The following is a 22,986-nucleotide window of genomic DNA, read 5'->3' on the forward strand; positions in this document are numbered from 1 at the left end:
CAAGCACAGGTACAGATGGCTTTCAAATGATAGCCATTAGTGTTATAAATAATGGTGGTGTTGACTGTACCATTCTGCTGCTGCTGCAGGAAGGGCCCACACGGCCAGCACTGCTGCTTATAGTCAACTGCTTGGCTCACAGACAATGAGGCTCGCTCATCCACCATAGCACGGGGAGCATACTGGGGCTGCTGTGACCTTAAGAGTGGGAGAAGGCACTTCAATGTAGCTTCTTGAAGTTATTCTCATTCCTCAACCAGAACCAATACAAACTTTGGAGGCCACATGCCTTTGGCCACAGGTCCAAGTCTGGTGAGGTCCCCACCCAATGGCAATAAACGGCTATTGGAATTCTGGAGAGGGGGCCACAGGCCAAAAAAATTCACATGAAACTTCCCCAGCTACTCTTAGGCCACCCTCCCCTCCTGTGTGAGGCCACCCCAGAGAAGATAGGAAAGGTTCCTTTGGAGAAGAAGGTCTGGAAATGCAGCCCAAGTCCTATATCCTGGGCTTCCATTCCACACACACTTCTGCACTCTAATCCCTCAAGGCCTCACTGCTGACTGAGAAGTCAGGAAACCATCCTCAGCTCTAATACTCCAGTCTATTCTAGGGTGCCCCTCTGGCAGAAAGAAGAAATACAAATATCAGACAGAGGCCCTGGGCTTATGAGTCCAGATTTAGAAAAGCCACCAATTATTGATCAGAGCTCCTTTGAAGGACTGTTTTTTTTTTCCCAAACTCAACCTGCTCAAATCAACACTGAAGGCTCGGGGCTGAGCTCCAGCCAGCCTGTGATGCAGAGGCAATTTCTTGGGAGAAATGGACAGACTTAAAATAGATTCAGTACCCAGGGAAATGCCTGACATTCATTACCTGAACAGGCTCCTGAACCCACTGAGAGACAAGAGGGATAGGACCAAAAGCAGGGGTGAAAACAGCCACTGGCTCAAGGAAAAAACCAATCAGACTTGTGCAGCTGAGTCTTCAGCTATTTTGGTATGCTGAAGGAAGTGCTCCCAGAACACTTCTCTGGGTCAAGGGCCAGTCCAAATCCAAGTTCATCTGACAGAGTTAGAACTGAGAGCATCAGAGCGCCTAGCTGGCCTCACGGTCTTCAGAGGACTCAGCTGAGATGCCATGAACAGCTACAAAGTGCAGCTCATGACTGGGGTTTCAGTAATGCGAACTGTTTCTTTTCCTTGAGAAGAAGCAATCCAGACTTGTAAAGAAATTCAAGAACATAAGCATAGCAGGTAAAAAGTGCTTCTCCCATCCCCTTACCTGGATGTGTGATAGCATCTCCCCCACCTCTGGCTTTATGGTTTCTATTGATTTGAATCCTATTGATTTCCCTCCCACTAACACACACACACACACACACACACACACACACACACACACACAACTATCAGATGTAGTACATAGAAACCTTGGGAAGAACAGGGAAAAAAATTCACAGGTTGTAGCATCTTACCATTTTGGCTATTTCCTGCTGGCCCTTTTGTGAAAGCATTTTTTCCCTTACATTGTTGACATTGACATTGTACTATACAATTCTGTGTCCTGCTTCACATCTTAAGCATCAAAAAGTCTAAGCATTTTTCTATGACTATGTAATCACCATTCTGACTAATGAGAATGCTTCTTCTCATGTTCTGCTAGTATGAACAGACATCATGATGAACATCTTCAGCCCCACATTGGCTGCATTAAGGCCTGCTGCATCACGGGGTCAATGGGTGTTAAGATTTGGGGAGTCTTCTGGCAAGTTGCCACACTACAGCAGAAAGGATACGGTGCTACAGTTCTGGAGCAGTGGTATGCAAACTTCTAGCAAAACTATTTTTTCTAAACCAAGCTCTACTTAAAACCTAAATATAAACAAAGAAAGCGATGTGTGGTTCCTCGCACAGCACTGACTCTTCTTGTTCAGCAGAGTACTTCGCCCTGCAGACCCCCAAAACATCTCCTGGGAGTTGGGAGCTGGGTCTGAAAATCAATTTTAGAGCTATCTAACTGCTCCAGCACAGACACTCTGCGGGTAGGAGGGGGGTCAGGGGCGTCGGGGGGAGGGACACTTCTGTCACAATGTGGCTCTGAGACTGTCAAGCCCACAGCAGCATCATCATGGTTTGCCTCTGCCCCAGCAGCTTTCAGAAAAGAGGAACTTCCCTGAGCCTTTCCTCCCTGTGTACACATCATTTAGCCTAGTGTTTACTGAGCATGTGTTAGGGATAAATCTGGGACTTTTCCTTGAAATAAGCACCATTATCTTCATTTTCATGGAGGATGAAGCCAGTGCGAGATGGGGTTGAGGTGCTTGTTCAAAGACACACAGAACTATAAGGCTGAGACTCGTGCCCTGCTCAATATGGCACTAACCACTAAGCTGGCAGAGAAGAGTGAAGAGAGACTCTAGGAGAGGCCACTACGGTAAGAGTGCCGGGCTATCAACGGTCATGGTTTGAATACCACCAGCTCACAATGGGGAGGATACCCTCTCCTGCCAGGCACTGATAACCCTGTAGTTCTAATGAGAAGACCCAGCTGTACAACAACCTGTTGTCAGTGGCCAGCTTTTGCTATTAGCTCTGTGGCCCCAATATAAGAGGACAAGGTCCAGCACAGGATGGAAGCCAGATGCTGATGCTGAGAAGCAGAAGAGAGATGTCAAGGAGAGAGAGAACACTTCCTGCTGTCTGTTGACAAAGTCTTGTGCTGACATTAGGGCTCTTCTGGCCTCCCTTGCTGAACAAGCAGGTATTGTCAGAAAGCTTCAATGTTACCAACTGGACTAATGTACTATCCAGTACATTCAGTACTGCCCTGGCCACAGGTCTCACACATATCAGGGCACCAGAGACAAATGCAGCTAGCTCTGTGTACACCAAAGTGTTTACAACATGGTGAGGTCACCAACGGCATACAACTGGGGACACAGCAGTTATGTTCTTCATCACCTAGGGCCTCACTTAGGGCAATTTCCATAAATAACTTGATCACCCCAAGACAGACATTCAAAGGTTCACAACCACAAAGGCCAGCGCAACATCATTAGTTGCTGACACAGAGTAGCCAGTAATGTTTTATGCTAAAATAGTATTTTATCTGCACAGAGTACTTTCACAAACATGATCCCATCTAAGCTTCACAACAAAACCTTGAGTTTAAGCCTTTCCAAGTTCCAAATGACACCTGAGAAAAGCTGAGGCTTGGAGAGGTGAAGTAACTTGCTCAGGGTTATAGTAGTAGTAGTACCTGAGCCAGGAGTTAATCCCTGGACCCCAAATAGAAAGTGCCTTCCAGGACAGTGTCCTACCCTAAGTGTGAAAACTTAAAACTGAGAACCATGGCGTCCTATGCTGATCAGCATAAGATCCTCTGTGGGGGGTGGCGCTGGGGGAGAGGGCAGATGGTGGCACAGAGTGGTGCCGGGGTCTCAGTCGGTTAAGTGTCTGACTCCTGGTCTCAGCTCAGGTCTGGATCTCAGGGTCATGAGATTGAGACCATGTTGGGCTCAGTGCTCAGCAAGGAGTCTGCTTAGTTTCCCTCTCTCTCCCTCTCTCTCTCTCAAAGAAATAAATCTTTAAAACAAGACAACACAAAACATAAGATCCGCAGGAAAGCTCTAGGATACCTATGTACCTAAGTATAGATGGCCTCTTGAGAGCCCCCAGTCCTAGGAAACCTGTCACTAGACTAGACCCTGAAAAAAGCTCCCTACCTGGATACGGGATGGAGAGGAGAGTGAAGTCGGCATAGCGCTGGGCTTTGTCCACCTTCTCGGAGGAGGTTACACTACAAGACAGGACACAATGTGTTATGGCATCACAACACATATGCACCATTCCCCAATGAGTATTACAACAACGTAAAATGAACCTCTTGCTAAAGAAACTAGTCTACAGAACTAGGAATGATTCCCTTCAGCAGTGCTAACTTTGAACAATTAAGAAATGTAACTTCTCGGGGGCGCCTGGGTGGCTCAGTGGGTTACACCTCTGCATTCGGCTCAGGTCACAATCTCAGGGTCCTGGGATCAAGCCCCACATCGGGCTCTCTGCTCCACAGGGAGCCTGCTTTCTCCTCTCTCTCTCTGCCTGCCTCTCTGCCTACTTGTGATCTCTCTCTGTCAAGTGAATAAATAAAATCTTAAAAAAAGAAAAGAAATGTAACTTCTCTGCCCCCTATTCTAACTTATCAAGCAAGAGAGGTTACCCTCCAATTCTGCGGCACCCATAACAACCTTCCTGCTAAGTCCCACAAATGAAGGCAGCACAACCACCCCAACCCAGAGGGTGGAATGACACGACAGCAAGTAACTGAGACACTGTCCAAAGGGGGCTTCAGGGGGACTGTCGCCTCTACTGTCTTCTCCAATATTCACTGAGGACACTCCTAAACAGGGTGGACAAATGGCATCTGAAAGGGAAAGACTTAGGACATTCCGATAGATGAAGGGAAGAAGAGAGAAGGGAATATTCAGGTATCTACACACAGCTGAGCTGTAAGGCCACAGTATGCCTTATTTTCTAAGACAATCTCAGCATAAATAAAGCCAATATTATGAAAAAATTTAAAACTTTGGGGGGGGGGGACTTCTACAATCTCATCCCCTCAACCCAGCTTCCATTATTTTCAAATTTTGCCTTATCAAATATCAAGATCTGGTCCATATGTAAAGTGAAAATTGGGTATATATATACTGATTTCTGTTTTTGTTGTTCTACTTGAAGGAGACTCTAATCTACCAGACATGGTACAGAACCTGGAGCCAAGGGATGAATCTTCAAGAACATCTAAGAGGAGGAGGCAGCAGAGCACAGGTTAGAGACGCATGGCCCCTCAGTTACTTATCTCCATGACTTTGAGCAAGTTACTTAATTTCTCCGTGCTTTAGTTTCTCATTTGCAAGAGGGGCACAGTAGAACCTGCCTTGCAAGAATGTTTGAAGATACAGCTAGAAGATGTACAGAAAGCCCTCAGCACGAGGCCTGGCATGTAGCAAGCCCTTGGTAACTGTTATATACCATCACTGACCTTTAGAGTGGTGAACGTTATCACCTCTGCCTATTTCACAGTAGGTGGCCTGTACTTACTTCATGCCAAACTTCACCTTCTTGTTCTCCACCATCAGGTCACAGATGTATTTGACGGACAGGTACCGAAGCAGCTTGATGTCATAGCCTCTGACCTTATCAAAAAGATGTGTGTCGGAACTTCTGAAACAAAGAGCCGAAGGGAGAAGCTATACTGCACATTCATTCAGAGAAGTTTGTGAGGTAGGGGACGTGTTCAAGGAAGTATAGATGTCATTGGCAAGAACTTCTGTTTCCCTTCTCTGTAAGGTGGGGGGAGGGCCGAGACAGGACAGCTGCCTTCAGGGAAGGTGACTTTCTAGAGATTACCCTGCTCTCTGGGACATATTTCAAAGAGGAGCAATTTGCAGCCGGGAACTGGGAAAGAGCTTTTTGGCACTGCTTGACATTAAGCCCGAAGACTAGATAATCTGAGTTCTAAAAAGCAGCAAGCTGGTGGCTAATAGAGTCTCTGAGCTTCCATTAGAGTTTATCTCCCTCCACCCCCCCTTTTTCCTACTTCTGACCATTTTTAGCCACATGATTTGCTCATAATGTAACAGAGTGAAATGCTTGTTTGGAGATGGACTTTTTAGAGCTATTTTAGCAACTGATCATGAAATACTAGCAAGTGAATTCCCTCTACTTAGCAGGTCTAAGAAGCAAGGAGATAAAATTCTTCCAAATCCCCCCAGGCTGTCTAGTCATACAGATAAAGGCAAAAGCAGAACGAATACATAGTCACCATTAATTTTTCAATGCCCACTGCTTTGCTGTCCACAGCGGTCTCCTCGCCAAGAACAGTGCATGCTATGGAACATGGCCTGGCTGAGGCAGAGGTTGTCTGATCTCAGGGGAAGAGCCAAACATTCTTGAGCACAAGCCAGGGCTGCAGCTCTCAGAACTAACAGACAGAACTGGGCATAGTGAGATGCCTTTTCATGCACCAAACCATGATTTTGGGCAACTGATCTTACTAGGGTGCTTGTGTGCATTCCAGAGATGCCTGACACCAGTTAAAGACTTTGCCCCGTACAGACCATCCAAAGGAGCTTTTCCAAAATATCCTAGGGGGTCATTTTCTAAAAACGTTTGGAAAGGAGGTAGAAGAGTGTGAACCAACCCATTTCCTCCCTTTAAGGGGCCTAAAATACTTCTCTGTATCAAGTTCTATTATGGCATCAATGACAACTTGATGAATTGTATAACATCTATAGTCTCTGGGTCCCCTCATGGGGACTACAGCCCTTGCCTTGTGCCTTGGTACCAGGTGTGCTGTGTGACACCCAGCAGGCTGGCTGCCAGCATCCTGTAACCAACAGGGCTTGAACACACAAACAGACGTCTGAGCCCTGTCTCAGACCTGCTGACCCAGGGGCTGGGAGATTGCCCAGGAGGGAGAGAGATTGCTTAGCCAGCCATTAAAATCAGCTCTGGTGAGAAGTTATAGGATGGACCTTAATGACCCTATTTCCAGGACATGGAGTTAGCAGTGGAAGGAAAGGAGCCAAAGCACTCACCTGGACCACTGACGAACATAGTATGAAAATGCCCAACACTGGTCAGATACCCCCCCCCCCCATACAAGCCCAGATCCATAACAATCTGGCACTGACCGAAGAGCGCAGTCCTCCTCGGTGATGTCCTCTGAATCTGCCCAGGCATCATCTGCACCCCCTGCCAGAGAAACCTGTCAGCACCAAGGCTGTTGCACAGGGCTCCACCCCCAGGGCTTCCTGACCAGGCTCCTCCCACCCCACTCTGACACCACCCCCAAGGGCAGCCCTCCTCTCTTTGGCATCAGATGTCCCGGGTGCCTGGCAGTCTTCTTTACCCCAGCACCTCCTTGAGTGATGAAGAGACGGTCCCGGTCTCCCCCCAGATTGCTCATACTCTCTACCTATGCCACTGCAGCATGGGTGGCTATTCTCTGTATCTGGGCTCTTGTTCTTAGTCAGAGGAGGTAGCTCAATATTCACCTGAGAAAATATAGTTGTAGCCAGTGCGTCCATACAGCTCCCCCCATCCAGCCAGGGTAGCCGACCTGCAAATGTGCTGGGAGAAAAACAGCATTTTCAGATGCTTTTCTGCGTTTTTTTGTGTTCTTGTTTTTCCCAGCTTTATTGAGATATAACTGACATACAAATGTCTAAGTTTAAGGTTTACAAAATGCTGATTTGATACACTTATAGATTGTAAAATCATTACCACCATTGCGTTAGTTAACAGCTCTATCATGTCACACAATTATCATTTTTTTTAAGATTTTTAAATTTATTTACTTGACAGACATAGATCACAAGTAGGCAGAAAGGCAGGCAGAGAGACAGGAGGGGAAGTCCTGAGCAGGGAGTCCGATGCAGGGCTTGATCCCAGGACCCTGGGATCATGACCTGAGCCAAAGGCAGAGGCTTTAACCCACTGAGCCACCCAGGCGCCCCTATCATTTCTTTCATGTGGTAAAAACATTTAAGATCATCTCTCTTTGCAACTTTCAAGCACAAAATACAATATTAATAACTATAATCACTCTGCTGTACAGGAGATCCTCAAGTTTGTACCCTCTGGTCAATGGCCAAGATGATTTTCTTAAGTGCGCACAGTTGAAGAAACGCCCAGGACTCCGCAGATTAATCTACACCCTGTCGAGGGAGCATCTCTCCCAAACAAGAGGCACCAGAATGCTATGAAGAGTACCAGTCAGACTGAGGGGCTGTCACATGTGTATGTATGTAGGATTTGATGTTACTATGTGTGTGCTCTGGGCATGGCACTGAAACATTTACACTACCTTCTCAGTGAATTCTCAGCGAGCCCATGAGGTAGATGTGGCAGGTGGCATGCACCGCTGCCACTTCACAGAAGGCACACGGAGGTGACATGATATGTAAGGTCAGACAAGGAGGGGTAAGCTGGGATTTGATCTAGACCCATCTACCTCCAAAGCCTGTGTTAATCATCATTTGGAACTGTTCAGCACTGGGATGAGCAACCTCGGAAGCAGGAGAGTCAAATAAGGAAGAAATGTTTGGGTTTGGTTTGGTTTGGTTTTGAAGAAATTACATCTCTCTCCTCAACAAGGAAATGCTGTAGTTGTAACTGAGCTTTTTTTTTTTTTTTTCACTCTTTGCCTCATTACTTAAAGATCACTTTGAGAGCTAGAATCCTAGAAACCAGGCAACCGGACTGAACTTCAGTTTTTTGTTTTGTTTTGTTTTGAATTTGACAGAGATCACAAGTAGGCAGAGAGGCAGGCAGAGAGAGAGGAGAAAGCAGGCTCCTTGCTGAGCAGAGAGCCCGATGTGGGGCTTGATCCCAAGACCCTGAGATCATGACCTGAGCCGACGGCAGAGGCTTAACCCTCTGAGCCATCCAGGCGCCCCTGGACTGAACTTCAAAATCTAATTTTAAGACTCTATCTTTAGGGGCGCCTGGGTGGCTCAGTGGGTTGAGCCTCTGCCTTCGGCTCAGGTCATGATCTCAGGGTCCTGGGATCGAGCCCCTCATCGGGCTCTCTGCTCGGAGGGGAGCCTGCTTCCCCCAGCTCTGTCTGCCTGCCTCTCTGCCTATTTGTGATCTCTCTCTCTCTCTCTCTCTCTGTCAAATAAATAAATAAATAATCTTAAAAAAAAAAAAAAAAGACTGTATCTTTTTTTTTTTTTTTTTAAAGACTGTATCTTTAAACTGTGATGAGATCCAGTAGGGTTGGGGGCATGGGAGGAGATAGGTGGTAATGGGTAGGCCAATTAACCCAGAGTTTAGCTAAAGGCTAGGGATGGCAGTGAGGTGGCTGTGAGTTTTTATTAAAGAGAAGGGCAGCTGCATGACAGAGAAGGGTGAAGTTCATTTCTCAATGGGCCACCCAGACCAGCAATGTAAAGCAGGTCCCTGAAAGAGTACAAAATACTGCCTGAGGCCTTCTTTTTCTTCTCTGTTAGATAATAAGAGAAACAAGGTTTTGTTGCTACAGGAAAGGGATGTGAGTGGGCATCACCAGGTCACCTTCTAGCTCTCTTGAAGTAATGACAGCCTGGGGGAGGGGGCGGATAATAGAAAAGGAACCTCCATACAACCTAAGGCAGGGTATGATATTTTTTCAGGGCTGGGGACAAGAAGAGATTCGTGGGAAGGTTGTCCCAGCAGTCTGTGATGTAGGATGTGGGCTGGGATTCCTGCTGACCTGAGAAGGATGCACTCTGGTGGGAGCTGCTTAATTTTTTCTGGGTCCAAAAGCATTTTGAAAAGCTGATGAAAATGATCAACTATCTCCAGAAAAAAAATGTATGCACCACAGTTAACTTACATTTTAGAGGTTCCTGGACTCTCCCAAGTCCATCCATGGACCCACCTCAAGCCCCTGTTAAGAGCTGCTCTAAGGGAACCATCCCAGGAATGGGGAGCAGGGAAGTGGAAAACTGTAGCAGGGAAGTGTCAATCCCCAGGGATAGCACCTGAGAAACTCTGATGTTAAGTGGGGAAGTCTGATTTCTGACAGCAAGACAATAGGGGTGCATCAGCTTGTTTTGAGGTCCCCCAACCCCTGAAATAAACAATCAATTTTATTGGGACAAGACCAGTAGTCCGTGGGTCTTGAAGACTTCTATGCATTTGTCAATTTTCTTCTTCAGGTTCTTTTCAGCCGGTTTCCATAGCCTCAGGAGTGGCTTTTTCTTCGAGTAATGGATCTCGGCCTTCTCCTTCCTCTTGTCCTCCATGGTGGCTGCTACTGTCCGGTACTTCCAACCAAGCAAACTTTAGTGTAGGCTTCCAATGCAACCTTGGGAGCAGGGAAAAACTACCACCTGCTTTTCCTTGTCATAAGGTGGCAGGATCCCTTGAGGCGGTCCAGGACAGCCGGCCTTACTGGGTCTTGAGGGGACAGGAGGCCTCGCACTGTCCACCAAAAGATGCAGCAGGGCACTCAGAAGCAGTAGGTGCCACAGAATGGGTTGACGTGCACCCGCTTGAAGAGAAAAGGCCAGCTACTTCAACTTGTTTCTGTAGAAACTGCCAGATATGTTGATGCCCTCACAGCACATGACTTCAAGACTCACCATACGTAGTTGGCCACGATGGCCACCCAGCAGCCCGGAAGATAGCCTCTGCCATTGAACAAGGGACCTGCCCCTCCGCCATCTTCAGCAGCCGTGTGGGAAAGCTTATTTGAGTTTGACTGGTGTGTGTTATCATGCCCACCCATCCCCATCATCTAAGTTGCTAACACCAAATCTCACTCTTTGCATTTATTTATTTATTTATTTATTTTGTTAAATCTTTTCAGAGCAGAGATACACACTGTCTTTGGCTCCTGATTCTGAGACTGTTTCTTGAACTCTTTCCTAGGTTCAGATACTTCTTTCTGTCCCAGTCCTCCCATATTCCTTAGATCCATCCTTGCCTTTTTGGAAAGTCAGGCAGCAAGACATGGGCCCAGAGGACTCATGAGACTGAAAAGGGCAAGCTGGCTAATTCCCCAAGTAAGGCACTAGCCTCCTCTGAAGGAAGGTCCTCAGGCAGTACCTGGCAGAAGCTCTACTGTACTACAGACTTGAACTCCAAGAGACCTGCTCCTTAGCGTCATGGCTCTAAACCAGAACCCCATCATTTCTTTCTTTAAGCTTAGCTCTTGACTGAGAAAGCAGGATGCACTGTGAATGCTCTCCATTTATCTAATTGTGAGTGGCCTCTACTTCTGCATGAGGACTACTGCTCTGTAGGATTTGCCTATCTAGTAACCAACTTGGACACACCAATAAAAGTGGCAGACCTTTACACCCCATCTCTTAAGGGAGGAAAAAAAGAAAGATGACCTGTCCCAATTTTAATCATCTGAAAGCTAAATACAAGTGTTGGGGGAGAAAATGGCAGAGGAGAACACTTTACCCTTAAATGCTTGAACTGAGTTTTTAAAGAATTTTGATAATATATTTTATTTAACCCAATTATATCCCAAATATTTTGCCAACATATAATCACTTTAAAAATCATTAATATTTAACCTTTTTTGTACTAAATTTTTAAAATTCTATCTGTATTTGGGGCACCTGGGTGGCTCAGTGGGTTAAGCTGCTGCCTTCAGCTCAGGTCATGATCTCAGGGTCCTGGGATCAAGTCCCGCATCCGGCTCTCTGCTCAGGAGGGAGCCTGCTTCCCTCTCTCTCTCTCTCTGCCTGCCTCCATGCCTACTTGTGATCTATCTCTGTCAAATAAATAAATAAAATCTTGGGGCGCCTGGGTGGCTCAGTGGGTTAAGCCGCTGCCTTCGGCCCAGGTCATGATCTCAGGCTCCTGGGATCAAGCCCCGCATCGAGCTCTCTGCTCAGCGGGGAGCCTGCTTCCTCCTCTCTCTCTGCCTGCCTCTCTGCCTGCTTGTGATCTCTCTCTGTCAAATAAATAAATAAAATCTTTAAATAAATAAATAAATAAATAAATAAAATCTTTAAAAAAAAAAAGAAATAAAAGGTGCTCAACATAATTAGTCCTCACTACACTTCAACAAAAAATATAAATTAAAAAAAAATTCTATCTGTATTTTACACTTTCAGCACATCATCTCAACTAGAATGGTTTACTTTTAGCCTTTTTTTTTTTTTAACTGATTAAAAAAGATTTTTAAAATTAAGTAATCTCTATGCCCAATGTGGGGCTCGAACTCATGACCCTGAAGTCAAGAACCACATGTTATACTGACTGAGCCAGCCAGGTGCCTTTTACTTTTAGCATTTAAAGGGGAAAAAAAGTAGCCCTGTGTTTAACAAAAAAATTCCACATTGTTACAGCTATAATTAACTGCAATAACATCAAACATATAGTTCCTCAGTCGCACTAGCCATATTGAACTGAGTTTTGGTTTTTTTTGTTTTGTTTTGTTTTGTTTTTAAAGATTTTATTTATCTGACAGAGAGAGATCACAAGCAGGCAGAGAGGCAGACAGAGAGAGAGGAGGAAGCAGGCTCCCCGCTGAGCAGAGAGCCCGATGCGGGGCTCGATCCCAGGACCCTGAGATCATGACCCGAGCCGAAGGCAGCGGCTTAACCCACTGAGCCACCCAGGTGCCCCTTGAACTGAGTTTTGAAGGAAGCAAGCATTTCCTAACACACCTGCCTTCCCCAACCTAGCAGAGGTATTGCCTCTGAAGTATTGGTAATTCACACTGCTATCACCGCACTAGTTACCAAGTGCCTGCCGTGTGCCACACATCTAAGGATGAGATCCCCATTTCAAAACACAACACATTCTCCCACCTTTTCTAATCTCCTTCTCTGTTGCCTGTTTACTTGTCTGCCACTCACTGAGCTCCATGAGGACAAGGACCACCTTATTCATCTCTGTCACCCCAGACACTAGCACAGGGCCCATTACTGCTTTATCCAAAAGCAGGAAGTGAGTTTCCACTTCTAAGCCAGGTGGGTACTTTGCTAGGTGCTGGCAGGACAACAGTCAGACAAGGCCCCTGTCCTCAAAGGGATTAGGATTAGGGCAGAGAGGAAATGGCAGACATCAAACACACAATTAGAATGAAGCACATGTAGGGAGGTAAAAAGTGAGTGAACACCGATTGTGTCAGGGGAAGCCAAAAGGTATGAAATGGTATCATGCTGCCTGGACAAGAAGGTGTAAAAGGAGAAGAAAGCAGGATTAACGGGAAAGCCCTCATAAACATTTATGAATGCCAAGGACTCCTCAGAATAATTCTAACTCACTGGTCTTCCTCGGACATCAAGTGGCTTAGGGCTCCTTTCTCACAGGCCTGCCTAGTCTGTAAGTACACAATCTGCCATTTAGCAACCCCACTTGTTCAGCTCTTCAGTGTGGCCCTTCTCAAACACATTCAGGAAAGTTCCCTACTCGTAGTGTACAGACAAAAGAGAAATAGCGGACCTGACAAAGCTACACAGGTGTCTCTGCTCTAAGACGTCCCAGAGCCTTTGTTAGATCAATGTACATGTACCAATGGACTTTATGAAAGTGGAGCCTGTGGTCAGGCCAACTCAGGTACGCAGAATTTCTCATTCATGGACAGGGAATGCTTTACACAAGTGTATCCTTAAAACTACTGTTCTATGGAACACACTTGGGCAAATACTGATTTGAGTATTACCTATATAATTTCTAGTGACAAGCACTATGCTCCACAGAGCAGTGGTCTTTAAACTGGAGTTCCAATAACTTGCAGGAACACGAAAACTTTCCAAAGTGGGAGGGGAAAAGAAAAGCTGTAAGATGGGGCACCTGGGTGGCTCAGTGGGTTGAAGCCTCTGCCTTCGGCTCAGGTCATGATCCCAAGGTCCTGGGATCGAGCCCCACATTGGGCTCTCTGCTCAGCATGGAGCCTGCTTCGTCCTCTCTCTGCCTGCCTCTCTGCCTACTTGTGATCTCTGTCTGTCAGATAAATAAAATCTTTAAAAAAAAGAAAAAAGAAAAAAAAGAAAAGCTGTAAGATGATCAGCTACAGGAACTTCCATATAAGCTCTTCCCTACAATCAACCTCTCCAAGGAAGCCTTCATTCAAGGAAAGCCTCCCCTTTCACATTTGCCCTTCTCCCATTTTATAGAAAGAAAGGCAAAAGGGGGCAAGCCTCATATCTCTCCTCCTTACTGCGCGGACACTCGACCACCCACACTGGGTAACCACAGCTGGATTCTGCATGTTACTGGGGCTGCAGCACACGTGCTCGTGTACCTGCCAACCAAAGAGAGAGACCGCATCTGCTCCCCTCCCATTCTCCAGGCTCTCCCTACTTTCATCTGCTCCTCACAGACTAATCCTCCTGAAAAAGCTACTTTCCTCCTGTATTTCCCTGCTCAAAAATCACACTGCTCTACTGGCAAATGCAAGCACCTTGGTCAGCATTCAGCTTCCTGTCATCAATCCCTTCCATTCTCTGGCCTGGCACACACCTTCCACACCAGCCAGGGAGGTGTCCTGGCCCCTCTGGTTCCTGTCTCCATGCCTTTTCCCATGCTGCACCACCTGCTAGGAACACCCTCCCCCATCTGCCAGTGAGCGTTCTGTTTTTCCTCCAGTGCTCTCAAGCCATGGCCTGCTCACTTAATTAGGCCACTGGTGAGTCACTCCACACTGTTGTCCAAGCTCCTCTTACACCACACTGGAGGACCCTATCCTTCAGTGTAGTAGCCTGAAGGAATTCCAGGTTCAGTTCAAATCCCAGCTCTTTTGGTAAATTTGGAAATTTATTCACTTTGTTTCATCTGCAAAATGGGAACATCAGTTACATCAAAGGATTATAAAAAGATAGGTAAATGAGACCATGCTAGGGAGCCAAATTAACGAATGTCACTAGAGTATCAACTCCATGAAGGTAAGGATTTTTGTCTACACACTGATGTAGGAGGCCTACTTAAGGCCTGAAACATAATACACATTCAGTAAACACTTAGTAAATTATAAGACTGAAAGAATGAACAAACAATAATGTATTAAATTACTTGATCTAATCTAGTTCATAAACCTTTGATGTAGGCATGATTATTATTCCCATTTTATAGAGAAGGACACTGAGGCCTTGTATAGGCAGGAAGTAACAGGGCCAGGATCTGAACGTAGGCAGACTGGCTCCAGAACACAGGGCTGGGTGGGACCCCTGAGTGGCTCAGTTTAAGCATCTGCCTTCAGCTCAGGTCATGATGCCAGAGTCCTGGAATAGAGCCCTGCATCAGGATCCTTGCTCAGCAGGGAGCTTGCCTCTCCCTCTGCCTGCCAGTCCCCCTGCTTGTGCTCGCTTGCTCTCTGTCTCTGACAAATAAATAAATAATCTTAAAACACACACACACACACACACACACACACACACACACACACACACAGGGTGGGGTACTCCGGTGTGACTATCCCCTGGAAGGGGAGAGACTCCCCTGAAAGGTGGTATAAGAACTGGTCTGTTTCTCTGCTTTGCACAGCACCAGGCACCCAGTAATCACCCAACACTTGGCTGGCAAATGCCAAGAACAAGATGACCACACACTTCGCATTAAGTCAGTTACCCCAGAAGAGGGTCTCAGGGAGTGTGAGGCTATGGTATATTCTTACCTTGCCCTTGAACAGGATCACTGGACAGACAAACCGTCCTCTGCACCTGGCCGTCTTGCTACGGTTGACGAGGTCTTGCAGCTTGCTCACCTGCACAGTGCTCTGAAACCTAAGGCACAGACAAGAGGCAGGTCAGGCTGGCTTTTAAGTGGGCATATGGTATATATGTGTGTGCGTGTGTTCACAAAGACCCCATGAGAGGTCTACAGATGTGTGCGTGAATACTCATTTAAAATTTAGGAAATGCTTTAATCCCTAAATTCTAGATCATGGATATGTTAAGCTTTTCAGAAAAGAAAAAAAATGCTGTATTATAGGTAATAAAATTTAAGTCATCCTGATTTTAGAATCCTTAAAATGAAAAAGCAAATGAGCTACTTTGAAGACATGGTATGTAAAATACAGAAATATACATAGCAAACTGGATGCTATGTCTGGAGTGTACATTTTTTTACTCCTGGAGTAAGACGATAGGTGCCCTGGGGACCGTATGGAAGTCATAGGGCCATTTTTGTGATCTTGCAGGGAGCCGGCTAAGAAGAAAGTGATAAGCTTCTGATATTTCATCAACATTCCAACTATCTTTAACAGTCCAAACAGCAAATAGGGCAGGGAATGCTGGAGCAAAGGAGGTAAAAAAGCAGCTATTCATGACATGGAGAAATATAGTAGTTACTGCACTGGGGTTGGTAAGAGAGCCTCCAGAACATGAAAGAGTCGGGTTTAGAGATGAGCTCCAGCAAGTCAAAGCCATAATCGAATCAGTATACCCTAAATACAGTGGCTTTTCTTAGAGACTCACCTACCAGTCCTGAGCAAAATGCCCCAAATCAGCCAGGCAGAGGTTCTGGTTGCATGAGAAAGGAGAGGCAGGAAAGTTAAAAGGGTGGGAAACTATGTAGATTAAATGAGTAGAAGAGAGGGAAGATGTTCATGTTCCTTCCTTATAAGGTTGAGCTTCCAGGTCAAGTCTTACAGGGCATTTCATTTCTTCTACATCATAATCCTTCTAGGCATCCATGTGTTCTTGCACAGGAAATGCATATAAATAATTGTTTCTAAATGAGTACGTTCAGCAACTCCTACACATCTGTGGTAACTTTTTAAGTCTACCTGGATGCTGGGGCACCTGGGTGGCTCAATGGGTTAAGCCTCTGCCTTTAGCTCAGGTCATGATCTCAGAGTCCTGGATGGAGCCCCGCATCCGGCTCTCTGCTCAGCAGGAAGCCTGCTTCCCCCTCTCTCTCTACCTGCCTCTCTGCCTACTTGTGATCTCTGTCAAGTAAATTAAAAAAAAAAAAAAAAAAGTCTACTTGGATGCTGTTGGGATTAATAAAGTCTTTGAAAAATACTGATTTCTTAGTAGTCTTTATAGATACATTCATAAGCCACAGTTTCTAAAAATATAAGTACTATCAAGTGGGGAGCTGAAATTGAAGTTAAAAAGAGATTTTCAAATAAAAACCTGGGCCAACAGTTTGCTAAATCTAGAAAGAGAACAAGGGGATAAAAAACAGAATTTACACTTTCCATGGTATATTTTTCTGAAAGGTCTGATTTAAGATGTTACTTTTGTAGTCAATTTTTTTTTCTTTTTTTTAAGACAGGAAGAATGGCAAACTTGGAAGAGGCTGACGTGCCTCTTCAAGGTGCCTATAGAGTGGCACTGGCCACCTAGCCATGCCCTAGAAAGTCCATGGCTCACTGAACACCAAGTTCTGCCATTTCCCCTCACTCAGTTTCTCCATGAAATAAAGACACCTCGGTACAAAATAATCTCCTAATTCGACTCAGATGCCAGGAGAATAAAAACAGAGAGTGCATACAATACTGTCCACAGTACTCTTCCTCTCCCCTTTTGGTGGCCCCGGGCCATTTTCACAGATCTGGTCAGCATCATCGATTGCAACAGGATCTCACTTAGTCACACCAGCAGCTCCCTCTAGTTCTAAATGCCTTGAAACTATGTTTGATTCTCCCAGGCTGAGAGCTTCCATTCGGCAAACTCCATAAAACCAAGATGGAAAACATGCCAGTATTTCTGTCTTAGGGGCTCTGGGCAGTCTTTTAATATGGCAGCAGGCATACTGCTAGTTAGGCTAGTTGGTGGTTTATTTTGCTAGTTCCCCTACTCAGAGAACCAATTCAGCTTCCATTCTTAGTAGTTCCTGTTTTTATTTTTATTATCTCTTGGCCTTGGGCTCTTTTTCTTACAGTGCTAAGCACTGAGCTATGTCTGACACATGATACTCAGATTTGAATGAATAAACGTAGGCTTGTGTATTTACGTTTGTCTTATTGGACTGAGCTTTTAACCTGTGGAATCTGATGCTATCTCTGGATAGACAGTGTCAGAATCGAGCTGAATCATAGGACACCCGCTGGTGGCCAAGAACTGGTGATGTGAGAGAACCCCTCAACCCCTCCTATGCTGGAATTGGGTGCAGAACTTAACCATTATCCCCCAGTGCCTCATCTGTACTTCCCATAACTCTGGTTCTTGTTACACGGTCATTGCTTATTTACTGGTCTGTATTACCCAAAAGACCTAAGGGTAGGGACTTCATCTATCTGGTAGGGCTTCCACCTGGATCCACGGGGACTGCCACATGGCAGCAGCTCAATGGACGCTTATAAACAAACACATGTCTTGGCTGTTCAGAGACCCCATATTCAGACTTCTATTGCCAGATGATGGGCTAAACTGGGGTTGGGGGGTGGATTAACAGAACTAAACCACTTCCTGAATCCACTTCTATCCCGTGTAATGTGGTCTAATTAGTGTCCTATTAACACCAAAGCCAGGCATGTAAAGAAGCAAAAAGTTCTGTTTTTCTTCCCACATGCATATACTACTTTCACTTCAACTGAAAGGCACTGCCCACTCAGAATTACTTCAAGGCCTAACAAGAAGTAAAAAGTAAAAAAAAAAAAAAAAAAGTTCAATAACTCCTCTAGGGTGACGAATATGCCACTGTGGCCCTGGCTAGAAGCTGTGATCCTGCTCGTGGAAGAACTGTGACAGTGACAGAAGAAAAGACAAACAGGTGCACAGAGCAGAGTGAGGAAGATCCGGATTTTAAACCCACCCTGCTTACTACTTCTGTGATTTTCAGGAAAGGCAAGTTATTTCCCTGGGTTTTCACTTTCTCTTTGGTACATTGGGAGTGATACCACCTACTTCACTGGCTAGTTGCAGAACTTGAGGGAGCTAGTGTGTGAAACCCTAACACCCGCCAAACGGTAAGCCCTTGGCAAACATTCCTTTCCCCTTCTTTAAGGGCTTGACTGCATCAGCACTAAGCTGGTTTCCTTCCAGGAAAAGCTTCTGTGGGACAATCAAGACTGAGTTCATTAATGTACTTCTACTACAGGGTTGGGGTGGCAGCACCAGGGAGCCTGTGAGAAAATGCAGAAGCTCGGGCCCCACTCCAGACCTACTGAGTCAGATTTTGTTTTGTCACTAAAACACAGGTGATTCACTCATAGTCTAGCTGAAGCAGCACCATCTTAACTACAGCTGAGCTTAGTATCAGAATGCCATCAGGGCACCAATGTAAAACCATCAGCCAGCACTGAAGAGGGTGGGAAGGAGGGGAAGGGCAAGGAAAAAGAGATCTTTTTCAGAAACTTTATTTAAGGGCTTACAGATGTTGAGTCTACCTACTTTTGGAAGAAGTCAGGAAGAGCTAGAAACCATATATAACGGAGGTATAACAAACCCCAAATCTTTAGGGTTAGAGATCCCAGGAGTTCTTAAGTTATATGATTGAGGATATGATATAATTTCTATGATCTGCATACAATTTGTTTTTCTAATTCCTTTCTTTTCTCAGTGAACCCCACCACAACCTCATGAGATGGCACACTTCCAGAAATTACATTTTACAGATAAGGTATCCAAGGCTTAGTCCTTACACTCCTCTCATCTGGTTATTCCTCTGCTTCAAAGCCTTCTCTGGCTCCCTGTGGCCTACAGCAGTGGTCCTCAGGCCATAGTGTAGGTTAAGACTCATCTAGAGAGCTAAGAATGTAAATTCTGGAAATTCTGCTTCAGCGGTCCTAAGATCTGTGATTTTAATGAATGCTCAGGGGATACTAGCACAATAAAACCACTGACACCCACAAGTCCACACTCCTTGGCCTAATGATCAAGACCATATACAAACTGGTCTTTTAGGACATGTCAGGACTGCTACTCATCCTTCCAGTTCCAGCTGAAGAGGACCTCTACCACAGGCTCTTCCTAAACACACACACTCCAAGCAGAATTAACCATTCTCCCTGGTTTGTCTGTAGCAGCGCTTCTTAAACCTTAATGTACCTATGAATCACTAGGGCATCGTGTTAGGCTGTGATTTTGATTCAGTGGCTCTGGAGCCAGAGATTCAGAATCTCTAGCTGGTTCCCGATGGGCACACTTCAATTGTGAGGGCCTGCTGCACTCATCATAATTTCACATCTACAGGGCCGTGCTTTCACAGATACTGTGGACCACAGCTCCTGGATTCTCTTAAAATCACCAGCAAGCATGGAGACTAAGGGAACAAACTCTGAAATCAACATAAAGCATCTCCTGGAGCCTCCATGCTGTGATGATTTATTAGTGTCAAACAACTGCCACCATTTACTGACTACCTTTGAGTTGTATCCATATATATTCTCGTATATGACCTGTTGTTACCCAGAGAAAAAGTACTTGGGCCTTAGTAGGGCCTCCATAAATGGTAGCTCTTACTTCTATCTTACAGTACCCATGCCAGGCTTGTAATAGCCCCACTTATCATCTGGAATTATACTAGCCACTTTTCTAAACAGAGACAGAGACTGACCAATGAGATAACCAAAAGACAAAGAGATTACATAATTTGCCCAAGTTACTCAAAGCAGTCTGACTCCAGACATCAGGCTCTGAAGCCCTATAAATGGTTAGGTGATCTTAAGATGTCAACAACACAGCATAGCTCCCACCCCACTCTCTTAAAAAAGGGCACTAAGGTTCAGAATGGTGAGGTGTAAAGTAAGCTGTCTTAGGTCAGTGAGCCCTAGGGTGGAGGAGAAATAGAAGCCCAGGATAGAGACTTCCAACCGCTCATTCTATGCCAGGCTACTTTGTCAATCTAACTTATCAAACCCTGAATGAAACAAAAAGTCTGATAAGGTTTCACACCTGGGGGAAAGGAGTCTACCCCACCCAGTTCCCCACCCAGTTGCAGACTACCTGACTCTGGGGATGAGCTGTCAGAGCCTCCCCAGACAGGCACACTCTAGTTACAAGATGCTCACGTGTCTTTCTCCTTCTCAGAACTTTCATACTCCAGGAACACGATGTGCTGGGGGTAGTGGCCACAGATATCCCCATTCACATTTTGGATCACACTGTAACAGTAGTCTCGGCCAAACAGCTCCAGACATCTCTTCTCAATGCGCTCAACCTGCACAGAGGAGGAGACCTGAGCATAAAGAAGATTCTGGGATTCTGAGTATGAGAATTAGGCAGTTCGTGACCTGCAGAGGTCACTGGCAATGACATGGGCCTCTGTAATTATTATGCAATGCTAGGAAGAGACACATTGCTAGGACACAGGCCCTAGATGTGTACTTCATTAATCTATATGCAGTATGTTTTGGGAGGTCTCTGAACCCCTCAGTGTTGCAGTGAAACTGTTAAGCACTTGAAGGAAAGGGCTACAAGTTTCATGAGATTTTCAAGGCAGTCCACAATCCATAAAATATTAAGAACTCTTGCTCTAGGTTACTTTAACTAACATTAATCCATTATCTTCCCCTGGCTCCAGATTACTCCCCATTCTCTAGTCACAGACAAATACCCAGACACTCTAGTTAGTGTCTAAAAGGTAAAAGATGCAGACAAGGCTGTCTCCCCACACTCCATTTATTTATCAAATAAAAGGATGAACTCCCCTTAAAATTGCTCGTATTTAGTTCACAATTCAGGGAAAGGTCCACTAGAAAAAAGGCATAAGACATGTAATATCTTGAGAAATCTACAAGAGATCAGGAAGCCTGGAGAGGCTTTAAAGCTGGCTACAGTGAAAGTCAGCTAAACTTAAGACAACCCTAATCTTCAGGGGTGTAAGATGGAAGAGGGGCTCAGCAAACCCTGCACAGCCACTCAAAAGACCAATGGAGAGGAAAAAACTCATAGTGGCTTAAACTAGGAATTCTCAAATTTTAAGATGCATGAATATCATTAAGAAACCTATTAAAAAATACAAATTTCAGGTTCCCAACCTCAGAAATTCTGACTCAGTAGAACTGGATGGGATCAAGGAACCTTTATTTTTAACAAGCATCCCAGACAATGCTGAAACAGTGGTCCTCAGGCTAAGATCTGAAAATCACTTGGCTGTTTGGAGAGTGGGGAAATCCCATCATTACTGAAGTCTTCCCTAGGTTACTCCAGAGAGTAGCAGGATGCCAACTGCAGTTACGTTCCAGCAAGTATCCCCCTGGAGCCAAACCAGAGTTTCATGGCCCAGAACAGAAAAGAATCCCACTGGAAAGTCTGATGCTAAACCTGCCAAAGCACATGGGGAATAAGAGACAGGAGGATCTGCAAGATTCCCATTTGACTGCCAAACAGTGCCTAGGGAATGGCCTTACCAGGCTCGATGCCTTCCAGGTGTGGCAATAAGGAGACTGACGGGAAGTAAGACCTGCTTTTGATAAAGGAATAGAGGGAGTGCGGGCTCTTTTCCTAATCTGTAGGGGAAGAAAAGAGATGGGCCTAGTCTAAAGTTACACTCAGGCTGTAGAAGGAAGCAACACGCTCAGTCCATGTCTTGGTTCCATTCTGACTTCTGACCTAGAGCAATTCTCTAGACTTTTTTTTTTTTTTTTAATCATCTCAACCTGGGGGGTTTTGTACCCACAACCTGATGCACGGGAATAACCCTTCTCAGCTTCCCCTCTCTACTGTCTGAACATGGACTCTCAGCTCTGATCCTTGACCTCCAAACGCCTTGTCTCAAACCAAAGGACGTCCTTCCTTGGCTCATTCGGACCTTAGTTCTTCCTTTTTCGGTTCTTGAACCCGACCCTTACTCTTTGGGTCCGGACCCTGGAAACTTCCCTTTCTCCTTCCTCTGACCCCTGATCTCCGCCTTTCTTCCGTAACTTTTCAAGCCAAGGAGTTCTCTTTGTGCTCATTTCAACTCCAAACTCACCTTAGAGCCACCCGTCCCGCTGCAGTCCTTGGCCCGGTACTGAGTCCGGGAGAACTCCTCTAGCAGCTCCCCGAGCCCCGGCTCCTGCGGCGGCGGGTTGCCCGAAGAAGCCGACGGCCCCGCCGACGCGGCGGCAGCGGCCCTAGCACCCGCCATGGACCAACCCCACGTCCCCTTCAGCACCCGAAGTCTCCCTCAGCGCGCTCCAGTCCTGCCCATGGCACCTGGAGTACCGACTCCGAGTCCGGAACCTCCGGAACAGCCTCAGCCACCGCCTTCCCTTTCCACTTCCGGCCCCGCCCCACCCTACCGGATGTTTACTTCGGCCCTGACCAATCGGAGCACGGGATTCGCGCCCTGCCCCGTGATTACCGGCCCACCCCCAAATGTGGAGCGATCCAAATGGTCCGGGGAGAGGGAGCCGGGGCCACTCGCAGATAACTCTTGCTCCGCCCCTCGGGGTTTCCCCTGGGGAAGCCGGGCTAAACCATTGGGGCTGCAGGAGGGGTGTTAGTGAGGGAACTAGGAGGAAGAAACTATGGGAAATAACCGGAGGAAGAGTGGAATAAACCATTACGGGGAGAGAAGAAGGGAACGCTTGGAGGCAACTAATTAGTGTCGGCAATCATAGTAATAATAGTAAGTAAAAATAAAACAGCATTTC

At 45.9% G+C, this 22,986-nt stretch overlaps 1 protein-coding gene, 1 long non-coding RNA gene and 1 pseudogene across 8 annotated transcripts in view; 1 reads left to right on the top strand and 2 right to left on the bottom strand.

The window, feature by feature from the left end:
* The window catches only part of LOC125109134 (uncharacterized), a 50,938-nt gene extending 45,829 nt beyond the window's left edge, over positions 1-5,109 (top strand). For both annotated transcript variants that reach the window (XR_007130133.1, XR_007130132.1), the window contains exons 3-5: positions 1,666-1,821; positions 2,292-2,436; positions 4,740-5,109. This is a non-coding gene — a long non-coding RNA (uncharacterized LOC125109134). The remainder of the gene's footprint in view (positions 1-1,665; positions 1,822-2,291; positions 2,437-4,739) is intronic.
* MTMR14 (myotubularin related protein 14) overlaps positions 1-22,621 on the bottom strand; it is a 47,188-nt gene extending 24,567 nt beyond the window's left edge. For 3 of the 6 annotated variants that reach the window (XM_047745691.1, XM_047745675.1, XM_047745710.1), the window contains exons 1-7: positions 22,323-22,621; positions 20,419-20,567; positions 15,133-15,241; positions 7,061-7,136; positions 6,698-6,758; positions 5,103-5,225; positions 3,728-3,801 (exon numbers count right to left, since the gene is read on the bottom strand). In XM_047745691.1, coding sequence (XP_047601647.1) covers positions 3,728-3,801; positions 5,103-5,225; positions 6,698-6,758; positions 7,061-7,136; positions 15,133-15,241; positions 20,419-20,567; positions 22,323-22,478 — 748 coding nt within the window. In that variant the 5' untranslated portion in view covers positions 22,479-22,621. The remainder of the gene's footprint in view (positions 1-3,727; positions 3,802-5,102; positions 5,226-6,697; positions 6,759-7,060; positions 7,137-15,132; positions 15,242-20,418; positions 20,568-22,322) is intronic. The other 3 variants (XM_047745699.1, XM_047745685.1, XM_047745717.1) reach the window with 2 other exon arrangements.
* Positions 8,754-11,071, bottom strand: LOC125109129 (60S ribosomal protein L13a-like; annotated as a pseudogene).
* Positions 22,622-22,986: the final 365 nt, after the last annotated feature.

Source organism: Lutra lutra, chromosome 1 (genome assembly GCF_902655055.1).
Source record: "Lutra lutra chromosome 1, mLutLut1.2, whole genome shotgun sequence".
In the NCBI taxonomy this organism is placed as follows: domain Eukaryota; kingdom Metazoa; phylum Chordata; class Mammalia; order Carnivora; family Mustelidae; genus Lutra; species Lutra lutra.